This window comes from Schistocerca nitens, chromosome 8, assembly GCF_023898315.1.
Source record: "Schistocerca nitens isolate TAMUIC-IGC-003100 chromosome 8, iqSchNite1.1, whole genome shotgun sequence".
In the NCBI taxonomy this organism is placed as follows: domain Eukaryota; kingdom Metazoa; phylum Arthropoda; class Insecta; order Orthoptera; family Acrididae; genus Schistocerca; species Schistocerca nitens.
This window is the reverse complement of record NC_064621.1, coordinates 365,690,113-365,711,371: the sequence shown is the minus strand read 5'-3', so window position 1 is coordinate 365,711,371 and position 21,259 is coordinate 365,690,113. Positions and strand designations below refer to the sequence as shown.

The 21,259-nt window shown below is 46.3% G+C and overlaps 1 protein-coding gene across 1 annotated transcript in view; it reads left to right on the top strand.

Annotated features, from left to right (window-relative positions):
- LOC126199572 (nose resistant to fluoxetine protein 6-like) overlaps positions 1–21,259 on the top strand; it is a 231,358-nt gene that overhangs the window by 149,793 nt on the left and 60,306 nt on the right. Inside the window, exon 9 of the mRNA XM_049936495.1 lies at positions 19,374–19,521. Coding sequence (XP_049792452.1) covers positions 19,374–19,521 — 148 coding nt within the window. The remainder of the gene's footprint in view (positions 1–19,373; positions 19,522–21,259) is intronic.

Genomic DNA, 21,259 nt, shown 5'->3' with positions numbered 1-21,259 from the left:
AACGGAACTCCAGGACGAAATTCGCTAGAAATACAGGTGAAATATGTGTACAAATAAGTGTAAAATATGTTAAATATATGTAATATATACGTTAAATGTGCATATTAGGGGCAAAGACGTCGGTAAAAAGCCTCTTCTAAATCCCTGGATCGATTCCAACCAAACTTGGTACACATATTACTATCTGGAAAGATGTACTATGGGGCTAAGAACCAGCAACCTTCTATTGGGTGAGAGTGATAACGGTGAGAGAGGAGGTGGAAGGAGCAGATGGAAGACAGAGGCGGGGGGGGGGGGGGGGGGGAGAGAGGCACACAGTTATGGCAGAGGAGAAAATGGACAGAGGAAGGAGGAGATGTACTGAGGTGGGAGGAGCAGACGAACAGCGAGAGGGGCAAGAGCAGATGGACAAAGAGAGGGGGAAGCAGCATGGAGAGGGAGAGGAGGAAGTGGACATGGAGTGGTGGGCCGAGGAAGTGGACAGAGAGAGGGGGGAGAAGGGCATCCAAAGAGAGCGTGGAGGAGGAGATGGACTAATAGAATTGGAATAGATACATATTTGGGCAACGGAGGGTACTCAGTAGCTTTATACGAATCATTAAACCGATCTGATTCAGGTAAAACTTAAAATATTATTAGAAATCATGATGCGTCTTTAAAAATGCGAATGACAGTGGCGCTGCGGTCTGCTCTGTTGGCTCAAAATGCTCAAATGGCTCTAAGCGCTATGGGGCTTAACATCTGAGGTCATCGGTCCCCTAGACTTAGAACTGCTTAAACCTGACTAACCTAAGGACATCACACACATCCATGCCCGAGGCAGGATTTGAACCAGCCACCGTGGCAGCCGCGTGGTTCCGGACTGAAGCGCCTAGAACCGCTCGGTCACGGCGGCCGGCTGCTCTGTTGGGTGACGTTTTTCGGATCCCACAATATTTCCTCGAGGCAGCTGCTCGACATCGTCATGTGGTGGCTACTGGTTGCTGCTCGCAAGCTGCAATGCTTGCTGCGGTCTGTTACGGAGGCGTCGTTTCAAAGCCGCGCATCTGCGATCGAGATGGTTCCAGGCAGAACACGCTATCGTATTTAGAGCCCACTGCCGGCAACCGAGCTGTGGCTTTCCGCGCATGTGTTAGGCTAGGTCACTGGTGCTGCTGAAGCGTCGCTGTGGCCGGGAGACAAACCTAACATGATAGCTAGGTTCACCCTCAACTCAGTTTGGAGTGTAAATTTTGCCAGAATTCTTGTCCTTTCTCTGCCCCTAGCGCAGGGTTCCGTGTTGTACAACCCACTACCGTAAAATGTAAGCTTTCACGGCCCGAAATATCACAATAATGCAATCGGCTGTCGTCGACTGCCGTCGTCCGCTGTCGCTAACACCCCATGGCGGAAGACTGGCTCACATCTTCTTCAGCACCGGAATCCAGATGTCATTCAGTTTCACGCCCTCTTCCTTGCTACTGAAATTCCTGGGATGTTTTACATTCCCTACAGCCTCTCTGTATAACCCTTCACGGTAAACGATTGCGTCTTCCACTACTTGAGTCCTATCAAAATGAATGTGGTGGTCCCCTGGCTGCAAGCATGTTCCGCGACAGATGATCTGTCAGTCTTCCCTTTTCTGCAATTGCCCCTGAGCTCTTCTGGTCGTTTCTTGACTGTTCTTTTCGTAAAATCCCCTAAGCTACACGGAATCCTATAAATTCCTGCTTCTTCCAGCGCCTGGTTAGCAACCTTTGCCGATTTTATGTGATCTTGCAACTTCCGTATGGGCTTGCAGTTTATCGCGATGTTCCACTTTTTCCAGGTTTTTCCTGTGCTGTCAGTAACGTCATTAATGAAAGGGGCAAAACTTACGATTTCGCCGGCGCTTGAGCATCTGCATGATTTCTACCTGGTGGTCTTAACGCTCTTTTCACATCAGCGAACGAATAACCATTGTTGAGCAATGCATTGGTGAGATGTTTCAATTCTGCGTCAAGCAGCTCTGGTTCGCAGATTTTCCTCGATCTGTCTGCCAACGTTTTTATGATGCCTTGTCACGCCACAGCACGGAAATACGCGGAAGCAGAATTTTACTGTAGTCAGTAGCGAGCCAGTTCAGAGAAGTTACGATCCCCCTTGAAAATGTCGTCCGCAGATGGTGATGAAACGTTGGGTTTTAATGTGAAATCCATTTGACCACGGCATAATAGCACGGAAAATTTCATTAATTGTGACAATCCATTACTGCCCAAATTAAATTTTTGTTAATCTTTTATATTTATTACTATACCTTGTTTGTTACACTCAAAAAGAACCATCTAAAGTGAAAAAAGCAATTTTACCTTTCCACTTTTAAAATAATATATCGCATCTTAAATGTGTAACACTAAGCATTATTGAACGCAGAACATGAATTTATACGAAAAGGATACATTTGTATACTGAATGAAACAAATTACACATGAATACACATAACAAATCTAAAACAAAAACAACGAATTACTTGGTGTGACAGGTAGTAAAACATTCTAGGCACAGTCCCATTTCTTGCACTGAGTGCGTGCTGATGTCTTACAGTTTATCCCAACACATGTCTTCTTTTGAGTTCCTGTATTTTTATAATCGGGTCCTTCATTCTACCAAACCGGAGCTCATCTGCTACAGCACTGGAGTGAGGCAGTCGTCCAGACCCTGTCGATGATTTTGCTCCTCAGGTACAGCTGCTCAACTTCTCTTTGAAAATTTACGATAGATAGAGTACCAAGGCATTCTGTACAGTGACATCCTATAGCCAACTGAAAAGAGCCCAGTACGATTTACTGTGATGGATATTTATCCTGTACTGGTCCATATTTTGAACCATTCGATCTGTTCCACCCATGTTCTTGTATTCTGTAAGCATGGAGGGTCAGGGAATTTCGGTGTGTTTTCTTCGCCAGTGAGAATATCTTTTAACATTAGTTACTGCCTTCACACCAGTTCTATTTGAAGCTGCGGGAACGACGCAGCTGTCGTGCCGTTTACACAGAAATAGACCATTTTTGTTTTGTATAGCAGAATGAATAGTACCTCTTCCGTGTTTCACTGTTTCCTTCTTCTTTGGAAGGGGCATACAATTTTCTCTTGGCCCCCTGAAACTTTGTTCTCTAAGAAAAAGGCTGCCAAAACGGAGGTAAAAATTATTAAAGTGCTCTCTTTAGTGATTAGCGTTACTTGTAGGTGGCTCTGAGCACTATGGGACTTAACATCTGAGGTCATCAGTCCCATAGAACTTAGAACTACTTAAACCTAACTAACCTAAGGACATCACACACATCCATGCCCGAGGCAGGATTCGAACCTGCGACCCAAGCGGTCGCGTGGTTCCAGACTGTAGCGCCTAGAACCGCTCGGCCACTTCGGCCGGCCTACTTGTAGTTCACGCTGAAAATGTAGCGTATGTCCCTACGATACAATCAACGTTTTATAAATTTCAATAAATGGCTTGTGGCTGTAGACTTATTAAGGAACTATTTCCAATTTTTGAACCTGAAATTTAAAATATTTTAATTGTTGTGCCAGCTCTAAATCCGCTGAAAGCAATGGGAAACAACAGTCGTAATTTTTTCCCAGGGCATGCAGCTTTACTGTATGGTTAAATGATGATGGCGTCCTCTTGTGTAAAATATTCCGGAGGTAAAATAGTCCCCCATTCGGATATCAGGGCGGGGACTACTCAGGATGACGTCGTTATCAGGAGAAACAAAACTGGCGGTTTGCGGATCGGAGCATAGAATGTCAGATCCCTTAATCGGGCAGGTAGGTTAGAAAATTTAAAAAGGGAAATGAATGGGTTAAAGTTACATATAGTGGGAATTAGTGAAGCTAGGTCGAAGAAGGAACAGGAAAATTAAAGAGCCCGTTGGGGAAAGAGAAGTACCTGTATGAATATGAAGAGCTCAGATGGGAAACCAATCCCAAGCAAAGAAGGGAAAGCTGAAAGGTGGAAGGAGTTTATAGAGGGCCTCTAAAGGGAGATTAACTTGAAAGCAATGTTATAGAAAGGGAAGTGAGCTTATGTGAAGATGAGATGGGAGATATGACACTACGAGCAGAATTTGACAGAGCACTGAAAGACCTAAGTCCAAACAAGGCCCCAGGAATAGACAATATTCTGTTAGATTTACTGAGATGCTTGGGAGGGCCAGCCATGGCAAAACTCTTCCATCTTCTCTGACAAATGTGTATAAGACAGGCCAAATACCTTTCGAATTCAAGAAAAATATAATAATTCCAATTCCAAAGAAAGCAGATGTGAAAATTACCGAACAACCAGTTTAACAAGTCACGGATGCAAAATATTAACACGAATCCCTTACAGAAGAATGGAAATACTAGCAGAAGCCGACCTCGTGGAAGATCAGTTCGGATTCCGTAGAAATGTAGGAACACGCGTAGCAATAGTGACCCTACGACATATCTTACAAGATAGGTTATACGTTTATATCATTTGTAGACTTAAAGAAAGCTTTTGACTAGAATACTCTCTTTCAAATTCTGAAGGTGGCAGGTGTAAAATAAAGGGAGCGAAAGGCTATTTAGAATTTTTACAGAAACCAGATTGTGGTTATAAGAGTCGAGGGGCATAAAAGGGAACAGTGGTTGAGAAAGGAGTGAAACAGGGCTGTATCCACGATGTTATTCAATCTGTATATTGAGCAAGCAGTAAAGGAAACAAAAGAAAAATCTGGAGTGGAAATTAAAATCCAGGGTGAAGAAATAAAAACCTTGAGGTTTGCCGATTACATTGTAATTCTATTACAGACATCAAAGGACTTGGAAGACCAGTTGAACGGAATGGACAGTGTCGTGAAAGGAGGATATAAGATGAACATCAACAAAAGCAAAACGAGGATAATGGAATGTAATCGAATTAAGTCGGGTGATGCTGAGGGATTAGATTAGGAAATGAGACACTTAAAGTAGTAAAGGAGTTTTGCTATTTGGGGAGCAAAATAATGATGATGGTCGAAGCAGAGAGGATATAAAATGTAGACTGGCAATGGCAAGGAAAGCGTTTCTGAAGAAGAGAAATTTGTTTACATAGAGTATAGATTTCAGTGTCAGGAAGTCTTTTTTGAAATTATTTGTATGGAGTATAGCCATGTATGGAAGTGAAACATGGACGATAAACAGTTTAGACAAGAAGAGAATAAAACCTTTTGCAAAGTGGTGCTGCAGAAGAATGCTGAAGATTAGATAGGTAGATCACGTAACTCATGAGAATACTGAATAGAATTGGGGAGAAGAGCAATTTGTGGCACAACCTGACTAAAAGAAGGGATCGGTTGGTAGGACACGTTCTGAGGCATCAAGGGATCACGAATTTAGTACTGCGGGGAAGCGTGGAGGGTAAAAATGGTATAGGGAGACCAAGATATGAATACACTAAACAGATTCAGAGGGATGGAACTTGCAGTAGTTACTCGGAGATGAAGACTCTTGCACAGGATAGAGTAGCATGGAGAGCTGCATCAAACCAGTCTTTGGACTGAAGACCCCAACAACACTACAACTCTAAATCCTTGGTGTAATGATGTTCCGACCGTAGTAAGATTTAAATTGTATGGCCATTTTTCCCAGTAATAGATTGCTCCTGATGGAAAGAATAAACGTTCAACAATATTTTAAATCAGCATAACAAAATTGTAGAAATTAACTCTCGTACAAAAAAATATAAAAGCTCAGTCTAATCACATACACCATTAATGTAACGCTGGGCACTATTGGATTAATTGACACTTACTTCCACGCTGTACTTTATTGTGTTACCTTCTGTGCACGTATGTATTGTGTCAAAACTTCGTGGCAGATTAAACTGTGTGCCGGGTCTGATCTTAAACCCAGAACCTTTGTTCCCTGTGGGTCCGGGGGTAAGAATAGGCCCAAGGTATTCGTGCCTGTCGTAAGAGGCGACTAGAAGGAGTCTCACACTTTTCGGCCTATGTGTGATAGTCCCCAGTCGGGTTTGACCTCCATTCTTCAAAATTTTCCCGAAGAGCGAGCCAATTGGGGAAGGGCGCCTTTGTGGTGCATCATGTCCATCATGCACTGAGACCTGTCGCATCCTTCGGACATGGATCTACACTTCTGCTCATTCTCCAGCTGTTGGGCAAGGTCACCATCCTGGGTGTGTTTTCCTCCATCCACTGTGCAGTATCGTTTTCTACGCTGACGATGATAATGGACTTGTTTGCTTGTTTGCACCTGATATCCAGCATAGTAGCCAGTCCATTGTGTTGGGGTCGCCGTGTACCTTGTTGGTTGTAGCCCCCGGACTACACAGGGATCGCTCTGCTGATGCCTGCGCCATATGCCACGTATGCCCCACATATGCACCACGTATGCCAAGGAGTAGGTGCCCGTCTCATTGGGGCATCAGGACTCCCAGCAATGGCCTTCCTGCCAGGTGGCCCTTGCTGACGCTGGGTGGCACCCATGGGGAGGGCCCCTGGTCAGAGTGGGTGGCGTCAGGGCGGATGACACGCCATGAAGCGTAGTATGTCATCTCTTGCTGGTGGTCAACTACCAGCAGTCTCTAAGTGGTCAAGGTCTAACTTCAATGCTAAGAAATACTGCCCAAAATCGTTCCACTCCCTGTTCACACCATGGGAGAAATGCCAGCCTAAGGATGGCGGTGACCTTTGTTCACTCTGGTACCTCATATGTACGAGAGTTGACAGGGAATCTTTCCTGTCAATGAAGCCTCAATTTTTTGTGGAGTATTTAGAAGACAAGTTGGAAAGGTGGAGGGCTTGTCCAAAATCTGGTCAGGGTCAGTCTTGATAAGAAGAGCAACCTCTGCCCAGTCATGGGCATTACTTGTTTGTGACAAGCTGGGGGATGTTTCTGTTTCCATCACACCCCATAAGAGCTTAAATATGGTCCAGGGTATTTTATTCCACAGGTACTTTCTTTTACAGCCTGATGACGAGCTGCGGGCCAACTTAGAGCGACGAGGTGTCCATTCGTCTGGCGTGTCCATTGGGGTCTGAGGGATAATCAGGTTGCCACCAGTGCCTTCATCTTGGCCTTCGAGGATGAAACATTACCCGAGAAGGTCAAGGTGATGGTCTACCACTGTGATGTCAAACAATATATCCCTCCCCCTGATGCAATGTTTTAAGTGCTGGAAGTTCGGCCATATATCTTCCTGCTGTACTTCCACCATGGCATGTCGAGATTGCGGACGTCCATCACATCCCAATACTCTATGTGCCCCGCCTCCCATCTGTGTCAACTGCTCACTGGACTGTAGGATTCTACAGAAGGAAAATAATGTAATACAAGACCCTGGACCAACTGATCTACACTGAGGCTAAGAGAAAATATGAGAGACTACATCCTGTGTGTATGACATCAACTTACGCCGTCGCTACATCAATGGTTGTAGCACTTTCCATTCCTCTGTGTACAGTTGGCTCTCAGAGCCATCAGACTCCACGTGCACCCTTGATGCATTTCTATCCCTGTTGCTCCTGCACCACCTACTTCAGGAGCAATGCCCCCCTCCCCCCAAACCATCGAGGACGTCAGTCCCCCCTTCTCAGCTGGAGAAGCGTAAGTCTTCTTCGGCTACTCTCACTAGGAAGGGGTCCCTTGGGTCACTCCTTCCCCAGGTTCCTACCAGTGGCAAAGCGGACACCTGCCAGTGGCTGAAACACCCACACATAGCTGGTTTTAGGGCTTCATGGTCCTCTTCAGTCTCTGAGACTGAATCAGTGAAACCGTCCCAGCCAGACAAACCTAAGGAGCAGCAGGAGAAACCAAAACAGAAAAAGACCCCCAAGAACCAAGGCACTGCGGTGGCACCCACACCACCGCTACCTACAAGCTCTGCATCTGAGGATGAAGTGGAGATTCTGCCGTCTGCTGAAGACTTAGATCTCGCTGGGCCCTCAGACACAATGGATGTTGATCGCACAGGTACTCATGCGGTGGCAGCACGTGATCCTGAGGCGCAGACCGCCTCATTGAGTGTTTCATGCCTTTCCAGTCTCACGATCACGTCATCCTCCAGTGGAATTGCGGCGGTTTTTTCCACCACCTGGCTGAGCTACGGCAACTGTTAAGCTTTACACCTGCTTCCTGCATTGCCCTCCAGGAAACCTGGTTCCTGGCAATATGGACACCTGCCCGTCTTAGCTACAGGGGATATTACAAGAACCGTAGAGAATATAATAGAGCGTCAGGTGGAGTTTGCGTTTATGTCCTGGACTCAGTATGTAGTGAACCAGTGCTCCTTCCATCTCTTCTTCAAGTTGTGGCTGTCAGGATACGGACGATGCAGGAAATAACTGTCTGATACGTGTATCTCCCTCCAGATGGTGCAGTACCACTGAACGTATTGGCTGCACTGATTGATCAACTCCCTAAATCTTTCCTACTCTTGGGACATTTTAATGGCAATAACCCCATGTGGGGTGGCACTGTGCTTACTGGTTGGGGTAGAGATGTCGAAAATTTACTGTCTCAACTCGATTCCTGCCTCTTAAATACTGGTGCCCCCACACATTTCAGTGTGGCACGTGGCACATATTCGGTCACTGATGCTGCGGTTTGCAGTCCTGGCCTTCTTCCATCCATCCACAGGAGAGCACATGACGACTTGTGTGGTGGTGACCACTTCCTCATCTTCCTATCAGTCCCTGGCGTCATTCCCACGGACGCCTACCCAGATGGGCTTACCACAAGGCAGACTGGGAAGCCTTGACCTCTGCTGTCACCGTTGAATCTCCCCCACATTGTGTCATCGATGTCCTGATTGAGCAGGTCACTACAACGATCGTTTCGGAGGCGGAAAACGCTATCCCTCGTTCTTTAGGATGCCCCCTGCGAAAGTCAGTACCTTGGTGGTCGCTGGAAGTCGCTGAGGCAATCAAAGAGCGTCGGCGAGCTCTACAGCGACATAAGCGGCACCTTTCCCTAGAGCATCTAATAGCCTTTAAACAGCTCCGTGCCCGCGTTCGCCAGCTTATAAAAAGACGGAACCAGGCGTGTTGGGAGAGGTATGTTCCGACCATTGCGTGCCATACATCACCTTCCCACGTCTGGATGAAGATCAAACATGTTTTTAGGTACCAGACCCCAAAAGGTGACCCTGGCGCTACAATCGATGGCATGTTATCTACCGACGCAAACGCGATTTCAGAGCACTTTGCTGAGCACTATGCTCGAGCCTCTGCGTCGGATAATTACCCCACAGCCTCTCGCACTCTCAAACGTCGGCTGGAAGAGAGAGTCCTCTCGTTCACTACATGCCACAATGAACCCTATAACGCCCCATTTACAGAGTGGGAAATGCTCAGCGCCCTCGCACATTGCACCGACACAGCTCCTGGGAAAGATCGAATCCACGGTCAGACGATTAAACATGCGAGGGCGGTTCAGAAAGTAACCTCCGATTGGTCACAGTGCGGGTTGTGGGGGGAGTAGCGACGCCATCTGTGCGTTCACGCACTCGACAGGTCAGTCGGCATCAAGCCGTGGTCGAGTGAACGTCGTACCTGCGCTAATTTAGTTTTTGTGGCAGTTTGAAATGTGTGCTGCAATAGAAAACCCCGCCAAATGTGAAGTGCGTGCTGTCATAAGGTTTTTTACAGCCAAAGGATATTCTGCAGCAGCTATTCATCGTGAGCTTTGTGCCGTGTACGGACCAAGAGTTATGAGTGAAGGAGTTGTCCGTGAATGGGTACGTTTATTTAAAAGTGGACGAGAAAACGTTCATGATGAAGAGAGGAGTGGTAGACCATCATTGGTGACTGACGAACTCGTTCAGACAGTTGATGCAAAAGTTCGTGAAAATCGACGTTTCTCAATGTCGGAGTTGTCTACTGGTTTTCCACAGATTTCTAAAACTCTCTTGTACGAGATAGTGACAGCAAGATTGGGTTACCGTAAATTCTGTGCACGATGGGTGCCCAAAATTCTTACCGACCACCACAAAACTCAAAGAATGGCCTCTGCATTAGAGTTTCTGTCACGTTATGAGGACGAAGGAGAACCATTGTTAAACAGAATCGTGACTGGTGACGAAACCTGGATTAAGTACGTGAACCCAGAGACAAAAGAACAATCAAAGATGTGGGCACATTCAAATTCGCCTACCAAACCAAGAAAAGCCTCGCAAGATTTTTCTGCCAGAAAACTGGTGGCAACGGTGTTTTGGGATGCCAAAGGGGTGTTGTTGGTTGAATTCATGGAATGTGGTACGACCATTAATCAAGACGTGTACTGTGAAACAATAAAAAAGTTACGACGGGCTATACAGAACAAACGCCGTGGTATGCTGACTTCCGGTATCGTTTTTTTGCACGATAACGCCCGTCCTCACTCTGCTCGCAGAACAACGGCCCTTCTTGAGTCCTTCAAGTGGGACGTTATCAACCATCCACCTTACAGGCCAGACCTGGCGCCAAGTGATTATCATCTCTTCATGCATTTGAAGAAATGGCTCGGGTCACAGCGGTCTGATGACGACGAAGAGCTCAAAGATGCGGTCACAGGCTGGCTCCAGGCACAAGCGGGTGATTTTTATGCAGAAGGAATTTCAAAGCTTGTGAAGAGATACGATAAGTGCCTCAATCGTTATGGAGACTATGTAGAAAAATAGTGCATAGATGTAGTTGTAAGATGTATATATTAAAATATTTTTATTTAACTTGGTGTATTTTTTTAAATCAACCGGAGGTTACTTTCTGAACGGCCCTCGTATGTCGTCCGACTATAATCGACACTCCTCGTCATCTTCAACCGGATCTGATGCGATGGCGCCTTTCCATCGCAGTGGCGGGAAGGCAGCATCATCTCAGTGCTGAAACCCGGTAAAAACCTGCTTGATGTGGATAGCTGTCGGCCCATCTTCCTCACCAACGTTCCCTGTAAACTTCTAGAACGTATAGTGAGCCGGTGGTTGTGTTGGGTCCTGGAGTCACGTGACCTACTGGCTTCATGCCCGGGCGGTTTCCGCCAGTGTCGCTCTACCGCTGAGTCTGCGATCCGAACAGCCTTTTACAGACGCCAACACCTGGTTGCCGTCTTTTTTGACTTATGCAAAGCTTACGACACGACCTGGCGACATCATATCCTAGTCACATTGTATGAGATGGGTCTCTGGGGTCCGCTCCCGATTTTTATCCAAAACTTCCTGTCGCTCCGCACTTTCCGTGTCCAAGTTGGTGCCTCCCATAGTTCCCCCCGTATTCAGGAGAATGGAGTTCCGCAGGGCTCCGTATTGAGAGTCTCTGTATTTTTAGTGACTATAAACAGTCTAGCAGCAGCTGTAGGGCCGTCCGTCTCACCTTCTGTGTATGCGGATGACTTCTGCATTTCGTACTGCTCCTCCATTACTGGTGTTGTGGAGCGACGCCTACAGGGAGCCATTCACAGCCACGAATCGGAATCGTACCGTTCATCCAGAACTAGAACTTTCGCTTAATGACGATCCACTCATTCCAATCCTTAGGACTGGTTTTCGACGCTCTATTGACTTGGCTTCCTCATCTTCGTCAGCTTAAGTGGAAGTGCTGGCAGCACCTCAATGCCCTCTGCTGCCTGAGCGACACCAACTAGGGTGTATATCGCTCCACACTGCTACAGCTCTACAGAGGCCTTGTTCTATCCCGCCTTGGCTATGGGAGTCTGGTTTATGGTTCGGCAGCGCCCTCGGCGTTGCGTTTACTCGACCCAGTGCACCACTGCGGCGTTCGACTAGGGATGAGAGCTTATAGAACTAGTCCGGTGGCCAGCGTCCTGGTGGAGGCTGGAATCCCTCCATTGAAAATCCGACGTGCGCACTTGCTCGCGAGTTCTGTCACCCACATTCCTAGTTCTCCTGAGCGTCCGAATAACCGTCTCCTTTTCCTACCCACGGCAGTTCATCTCTCGTATCGGCGGCCCAGGTCAGGGCTAAAGATTGCGGTTCCCGTCCGATCCCTTCTGTCTGAACTGGAGCCCTTCCCTTTACCACCTCTACTTGAGGTCCATTCACGTACACCTCCATGGTGTAAACCTACGCCGAAGCTTCGTCTGGACTTTTTGCATGGCTCTAAGGACTCCGTCAAGTCCCCTGCTCTCTGCTGTCACTTCCTCTCGATTCATGACGTGTTCCGGGGCTCTGAAGTGGTTTACACCGACGGCTCGATGTCTTATGGTAATGTTGGCTTCGCCTATGTCCACAGAGGCCATATCGAACAGCATTCCTTGCCCGATGGCTGCAGTGTATTCACTGCAGAGCTGGTGGCCAAATCTCGTGCACTTGAGTACATCCGTCCACTCTGGCGAGTCGTTTCTTCTCTGTACTACCTCCCTCAGCAGCGTACAAGCTATCGACCAGTGCTGTCTTCGCCATCCTTTGGTAGTGACCAACCAGGAGTCCTTCTATGCACTGGAACGGTCCAATCGTTCAGTGGTGTTTGTCTGGACCCCTAGTCGCGTCGGAATCCAAGGAAATGAACTTGCCGACACGGAAACCGCTTCTGGATCGTACCTGACCAGCGTTCGTTATTACGCCGCAAGGGTTTTCAGCTTTGGGAGACGGAATGGCATAATCTCAGTCCGCACAACGAACTGCGAGCCATTAAGGAGACTACGAATGTGTGGAAGTCCTCCATGCGGGCCTCTCACAGGGACTCTGTGGTTCTCTGCCGGCTCCTCAGTGGCCACGCTTGGGACACCCACGACTACCTCCTGCGCCGTGAAGACCCGCCTCAATGTGGCCGCGGCGCCTGGTTGACAGTGGCCCACATTCTGGTGCACTGCCCTACTTTGACTGCCTCGCGACGAAATCTTAGGTTACCGGACTCGTTGCCGCTAATTTTATTTGACAACGTCTCATCGGCTGATTTAGTTTTATGTTTTATTTGTGAGGGTGGGTTTTATCATTTGATCTAACTTTTAGCGCATGTCCTATGTCCCTGTGAGTCCGCCACCCTAGCGCTTTCAGGGTGGAGGTTTTAATGTGTTGCAGAGTGGCTGGCTTCTACTTTTTATTCTCATGGTCAGCCAGCCATGGTAACCTGCTTTCTTGTTTTAACCTCTTCTTGAAATGAAGATATAAGATGAACGTCAACAAATGCAAAACGAGGATAATGGAATGTAGTCGAGTTAACTCGGGTGATGCTGAGGGAATCAGATTAGGAAATGAGACACTTAAAGTAGTAAAGGAGTTTTGCTATTTGGGGAGCAAAATAACTGATGATGGTCGAAGTAGAGAGGATATAAAATGTAGACTGGCAACGGCAAAGAAAGCGTTTCTGAAGAAGAGAAATTTGTTAACATCGAGTCAGGAAGTCGTTTCTGAAAGTACTTGTATGGAGTGTAGCCATGTGTGGAAGTGAAACATGGACGATAAAAAGTTTGCACAAGAAGAGAATAGAAGCTTTCGAAATGTGATGCTACAGAAGAATCCTGAAGATTGGATGGGTAGATCACATAACTAATGAGGTATTGAATAGAATTGGGGAGAAGAGGAGTTTGTGGCACAACTTGACTAGAAGAAGCGATCGGTTGGTAGGACATGTTCTGAGGCATCAAGGGATCACCAATTTAGTACTGGAGGGCAGCGTGGAGGGTAAAAATCGAGAGGGAGACCAAGAGATGAATACACTAAGCAGATTCAGAAGGACGTAGGCTGCAGTACGTACTGGGATATGAAGCAGCTTGCAGAGGATAGAGTAGCATGGAGAGCTGATCAAACCAGTCACAGGACGCAAGAGCACAACAACAACAACAACCTGTTTCTTGCGTCTCTCTGTGTTTTTCTTGTCCTCTTTTGTTCCTTGTAGTGTTTGTTGCCTTTCTGGCGTTCTTGTCGTTTTTCCTTCCTTTCGTTTTTGTGCTCTACGTCTCGTTTGTTTTATTCTTTCTCTTGTATGATTGTATTAACAGGAACAAGGGATCGATGACGAAGCAGTTTGGTCCCTTTGCCCCCCCCCCCCCCCCTAACCTTTTAAACCAACCAATCGGGATCGTCGGCATTCGCGGGCAAGTGCTTTATCAACCGTGTTACTCGAGAACTACCCATGGCTCGTCCTCAAAGTTGCAGCTCCACCAGTACCTCACCTCGTACCTTCCAAATTTCACAAAAGTTCTTATGTGTAGCTTGCAGTGCAAACAATCCTAGAAGAATGTCCAAAAAATATCAGATACCTTTTCTTCGTGAACTCTGAGGTCTTCTCCACATTCTGGTAGATTTCTTTGCTGTTGAGAAGTTTCCAGCTGGTCTCAAGCTGGACCGCATACATAGTTTTTCGTAGGATTCTGCTTTCCATGATTCTCATCTTGTAAGTTCATCGGGAGGCATTCATTGGTGTATAGTCTTTCAGCTTTGAGAACAGCACGACAGTGATGTAATTTAGCATTCCAGGAGGTGCAATTTTTGTTGTGAAAGCTTTTAGTCGGCCTATATAGTCTCTCATTTTTCGAGGCCCGACGGCATATCGCAGCTTTTTCAAGTCCGTTTTCTTGTATACCTGAGTTCTCGAATTCGTTTATCCCCGTAATCTCGCCTGTCTCTGAAGGAGTTTCGGATCGTAATTGTCATTCATCATGAAATTGGTCTCTTCTATCGAGATCCTCAGCCCATGCTGCTGGCGATCCTTTCTAGGTGGTTGGTCTGGATGGTCGATTCTTTCAGGCTTTCCAAGTGTATCGCAAAATCATCCGCAAAGGCCAGGTAGTTTAATTCCTCCGATTTTTTCCGACTGCAGATCGGGCTTATTCCTTTATCTTCAGATCCAAAGTCTCACAATCTTATATTTGAATCACGTTGGTAATGTAGAAAAATCCAGTACAAAATTGTATTTAAGAAATTGATTATTATATAATAACCTATGGCTAAAGGGAGATCAAAAGTTTCCTTTAGAATACCGTTAATCTAGAACCGGTATTCCCAAAAGGCAAAACCACCGTGAGCAGTGAGGCAATCATCCCACCAACGCACCGGGTTGAAGATATCCGTTTGGTAAAACAGGGAGTTCCTGCTGCGTGAAGAAGTCTGTAGCTGTATGCTGCACATCCTTATTCGACAGGAATTGTCGGCCCTTCAAGGCCTTTTTTAAGGGACCGAGAACGTGATAATCGCATGAGGAGAGATCAGAACTATTGGGTGCGTCTCCCACTTGAGTTGTAACTTCTGCGTTACGAGATTTGTGATATGGGGATGTGCGTCTTGTGTCGAATCGCGACCAGCATGGAACATGACGCACGTTTCCACAAAGGTGGTTTTCAACAGACATGTTACCCCACACACTTTCTTCATTTCCCGATGGACGTCTATCAGTGTTTTTCCTTCGGTAGCCAAAAAAGAATAGCAGCATGTGGGTCCTGTCTTGACGCATTTAGTAATATCATCGCCAAAGTTCTGGTGTCCGTATTTACCTCACACGCGTCGGAAAGGCCCGAATGCCACATTAACCCCTCTCCTACACGTCAGTGCTTATACAATGAAAATCCAAAGAAACTGATATAGGCGTGCGTATTCACTTACAGAGATGTGTAAACAAGAAGAATACCGCGATGCGGTAGGCAACGCCTATATAAGACACCAACTGTCTGGCGCAGTTGTTAGATCGGTTACTGCTTCTATAATGGCACGTTATCAAGATTTAAGGGAGTTTGAACGTGGCGTTATAGTCGGCGCACGAGCGACGGAGCACAGCATCTCCGAGGTAGCGATGTGGTGGGGATTTTTCTGTGCGACCATTTCACGAGTGTGCCGTGAATATCAGGAATCCCGTGAAACATCAAATCTCCGACATCGCTGCGGTCGGAAAAAGACACTGCAAGCGGGATCAACGACAACTGAAGAGAATCGTTCAGCGTGACAGAAGTGCAACCCTACCACAAATTGCTGCAGATTTCAATGCTGGGCCATCAACAAGTGTCAGCGTGCGAACCATTCAAGGAAACATCGTTGATATGGGCTTTCGGAGCCGAAGGCCTACTTTTGTACCCTTGATGACTGCGCGACAGAAAGCTTTACGCCTCACTTGGCCCCGTCAACATCGACATTGGACTGTTGATGAATGGAACCATGTTGCCTGGTCGGACGAGTTTCGTTTCAAATTGGATCGAGCGGTTGGATGTGTACGTGTATGGAGATAATCTTATGAATCCAAAGGCTCTATAATGTTGTGGGATGTGTGCATTTGGAGTGATATGGGACCCGAGATACTTCTAGATACGACTCTGACAGGTGACACGTACGTAAGCATCCTGTCTGATCACCTTTATCCTTTCATGTCACGACTGTGCATTCCGATGGACGTGTACAATTCCAACAGGATTCTGCCACACTTCACACGTCCGGAATTGGTACAGAATGGCTCCAGGAGCACTCTTCTGAATTTAAACGCTTCCGCTGCCCACCAAACTCCCGAGACATGAACAATGTTGAGCATATCTGGGATGCCTTGCAACGCTCTGTTCAGAAGAGACCTCCATCCCTTCGTACTGTTATACAGATTTATGGATAGCTCTGCATGGTGTCAGTTCCCTCAAGCACTACTTCGGACGTTAATCGAGTCCATGCCACGTCGTGTTGCGGCACTTCTGCGAGCTGCCGGAGGCCCCACACGACATTAGGCAGGTGCATCAGTTTCTTTGGTTCTTCAGTGTATAACCGCACCGGCAATAAGTTGCATATATACTGCAACAACACCCTCAAATGAAACATTTTGATCGCTCTTTATATTTCTTTAAATATAATCCTGACGGATTTTTCATAAATTACCTGTACGATATAAGGAAGATATAAGTTAGGTTCGATTGATCAGTATTTGTATACAGGGTGTCGCTTTTATCCTGACCACCCTAAATAACTGTTTGTCCAGATGCAAATTACAAAATGTGTTAAGGAAATGTTCTTTAGCCGTCAGGGGGATATCAATCAACATGATTGCCTTCGTTGTAACTTTGTTTTCTCAAAGATGTTAACTGCGGTACGACTTTTTTAAATTGCACCGTGTATTTTTGATTCGGTAATTCGTTTCCGCTCCTAAAGACCTATTCAAAAATGTATCGTTGGTGTACACTCTACTCACACAACTCTTCAACTGACGATGGTTGACAGAACGACGGGTGTGCATTCTACTTATCTTTACATTTTTCCTCTGTCAACGTCAGCACGTGGATGTGTTCCATTACTCCGAGTACCTGCGCTAAGCACTGGGAGCGTCAACGTCAATGTTGTGTTACGTAATTAATAACATTGTGTTTCAGTGAAGGGAAAATGTAAACATAAGTAGAATGCACACCCGTCATTCTGTCAACCATCGTCAGTTGAAGAGTTGTGTGAGTAGAGTGTACACCAACGAAGAGAAGATAGAAATGCTACTCATCTATGGGGAATGTAAATTAGCAGAACAGTAATTGCAATACTGTTTTCTTATGTACGGTTACATCCAGTACAGTAGTTTAGTCCTTTTAAATACCGTTGTGTAGAGTAGGCATACAGTAAAGGCTGTCCTTCCTACAAACTGCATCGACTTTACGTTTCTTTTATTGTTGTTGTAGGTAGGCGAAATGCTACGCAGGCAGCGGAACTACACAGATAGCGATATCCTGCAAGAACCCACCTTCCCGACGGATGTTTTCTCGTCTTATCGCGACGCTTCAGGAACCGGGAAGTTCCAACCCACGACAACGCAATCGTCGTAGCACTCGTACAGACGAAGCTGCCGAAGTTACTGTTCTCGCTTCCGTTGCTATGAATCCACATGTGAGCACACGACAGCTTGAGCACAAAATTGGCATTCCTAAAACCAGTGTACATCGTATTCTTACACGTCTCCGGTTCTATCCTTACCATGTACACCTACGTCAAGAATTCCATGGGAATGATTTCCAGAATCGTGTACAGTTCTGGCAGTGGGCACAGCAGTAAATCCTCGCCAACCCGAACCTCTTCTCCAATGTTCTATTTACCGATGAATGTTCCTTCTCAAACAAAGGACAGGTAAATACAAGGAACGTGCATATTGGTCCAACTACAACCCTCGATGGCTTAGACAGGTGGAACATCAGCGTCAATAGAGAGTTAACGTCTGGTGTGGGATGCTTGGTACTACAATTATTGGCCCTTATTTCATCAATGGTAGTCCAAACGAGCGTATGCCAACTTCCTCAGACGAATTCTTCCTCCTCTTCTGAATGAAGTTATGCTAAGAATCAGAATGCTTATGTGGTGTCAACACGATGGATGTCCAGCACATAATGCCTTCCTTGCATGTCGTGTTCTGAACCGAAGGTATCCTGCCAGATGGATTCGTCGAGGAGGAACAGTTACTTGGCCTGCTAGGTCTCCTGATTTAAATCCTCTGGACTTTTTTCTTTGGGAATACATTAAAGACGTTTTCTATCGCGATATTCCAACAACTCCAGAGGACATGCAGGAACGTATCGTGCTTGCTTGTAATTCTCTTCAGCAGGCAACACTGGAAGCAGTAAATAATTCTTTCATTCAACGAGTGCAGCAGTGTATCGATGTCCAGGGTCACCACTTTGAGCACCTTTGAAAGTTCTGCTCCTGGGCAATGGTACAGGAGAGTTAAAGTCAATTTTGTGTTATGTTTTTACTTGGTTTTCATTTGTTTTCTGACAACTCCAGCAAGTGGACGAGTCTGTGATCTCGGGCTCAAAGTCAGTGTTGTGTTATGTAATTAATAACGTCGAGTTTCAGTGAATGGTACACTGTGTTACATTTTTTAATAGGTCTTTAGGAGAGGAAATGAATTACCGAATAAAAAATGCACGGCGCAATTTAAAAAAGCATACTGTAGTTCACATCTTTGAAAAAACAAAGCTACAACGAAGGCAATCATGCTGATTGATATCCCCTGACTGCTAAAGAACATTTGCTTGAAACATTTTGTAATTTGCATCTGGGCAAACAATTATTTACGATGGTCAAGATAAATGCAACACCCTGTATATCTTTTAACTGAAGCTGTGTTTTTTTTTTTATCTGCAAATGTTGGAAATTCCAGCACATGTTATTTTTACTTCTTTCTTCAAAATTAGTAAAGATGATATTGCTAACCTATTGTGCTAGCCAAAAAGCATAATATGCCACTCCCATTTAAGGCACATATCTCTATGAACATGCACAACTTGTCGAAATCCTGATATAATTATCGGATCTTGATATACAGCACATAACATATTGGATCAGAAATTCTATCTTGAGAACTTTGTTTTAAAATTTGCTAAATTTGCAAATGAGTGTTTTACCAAAATAATATGTGGGATCATTTACTCCTAAGAGAAACAGTACTTGAAACGAATGGTAGCTGTGCGACTTGGTTGCCCGTGCGCTGATAACTGTGAGCTGTGATTTGTTGTGCCAACAGGACACTGCGCAGGCTGAGCTACGACGAGACGTTCCTGCAGTCCTACGTTCCGGCGCACATGAGCGCATCGCCATACGTCGCGGGCGTCATTGCTGGCTACGTGCTGCATCGCCGGGAGTCCCAAGCACCTGGCAAGCGTCTGCCGAAGGTCAGTACAGCAGCTAAGCTCTGTTCTCGGGCTATTTTGTCTAACATCAAAATGTAAAGTGTACTCTACGTCCAACCAGTCTCCAGCACAGCCCAGTTGAGACATTAGACAAGCCTTAAAACCGAGCTCTATGCACACGGCTACGACACTGAGACTATGTTTACATTCAACAGGACATTGTCTCTCGCCCAGTATCACAGGAACACTGAAATTACATCACATTGACTTAGCAGCAGTGACATGAAATGTATTCGCAATTGCGAATGTGGACTACCATCAATTGTATAATATACACACCAAAAAAAGTTTTGCATCACCTCGGTTCCGAGAGTTCCGGAACCTGTACAGAAATCTGGAATAGAGATCAACATAAACATCATTTCCGCCCTTTTTATTGCTCATGAAACCCACACATTGCATGTTGTACCACCATACAGCGAGACCTTCAGACGTCCACATTGCTGTACACACCGGAAGCTCTAATACCCTTTAGAACGTCCTCTTGCATCGATGCATCCCTGTATTCGTCGTGCCATACTATCCACAAGTTCATCAAGGCACTGTTGGTCCAGATTGTCCCACTCCTCAACGACGATTTGGCGTAGATCCCTCACACTGGTTGGTGGGTCACGTCGTCCATAAACAGCCCTTTTCAATCTATTCCAGACACGTTCGATAGGGTTCATGTCGGGAGAACAAATGGCCACTCTAGTCGAGCGATATCCTTATCCTGAAGGAAGTCATTTACAAGATCTGCACGATGGGGCGCGAACTGTTGTCCATGAAGACGAATGCCTCGCCAATATGCTGCCGATATGGTTGCACTATCGGTCGGAGGATGGCATTCACGTATCGTACAGCTGTTACGGCGCCTTCCATGACCACCAGCGGCGTACCTCGGCCCCACATAATGCCACCCCAAAACAGCAGGGAACCTCCACCTTGTTGCACTCGCTGGACAGTGTGTCTAAGGCGTTCAGCCTGACCGGGTTGCCCTCAAACAGGTCTCCGACGATTGTCTGGTTGAAGGCATATGCGACACTCACCGCTGAAGAGAACGTGATTCCAATGCTGAGCGGTCCATTCGGCATGTTGTTGGGCCGATCTGTGCCGCGCTGCATGGTGTCGTAGTTGCAAAGATGGACCTCGCCATGGAGTCAAGTTGCGCATCATGCACCCTACTGCGCACAGTTTGAGTCGTAACACGACGTCCTGTAGCGGCACGAAAAGCATTATTCACCGTTGTGGCGTTGCTGTCAGGGTTCCTCCGAGCCATAATTCGTAGGTAGCGGTCATCCACTGCAGTAGTAAGCCTTGGGCGGCCTGAGCGAGTTCCTGTCCCTCTGTATCTCCTCCATGTCCGAACAACATCGCTTTGGTTCACTCCGAGACACCTGGACACTTCCCTTGTTGAGAGCCCTTCCTGACACAAAGTAACAATGCGGACGCAATCGAACGGCGGTATTGAGTGTCTAGGCACGGTTGAACAACAGACAACACGAGCCGCGTTCCTCCTTCCTGGTGGAATGACAAACTGATTGCCTGTCCGACCCCCTGCGTCTAATAGGCGCTGCTCATGCATGGTTGTTTACATCTTTGGGCAGGTTTAGTGACATCTCTGAACAGTCAAAGGGACTGTGTCTGTGATACGATATCCACAATTAACGTCTGTCTTCAGGAATTCTGGGAACCGGGGTGACGCAAAACTTGTTTTGATGTGTGTAGAATGACGACAGTG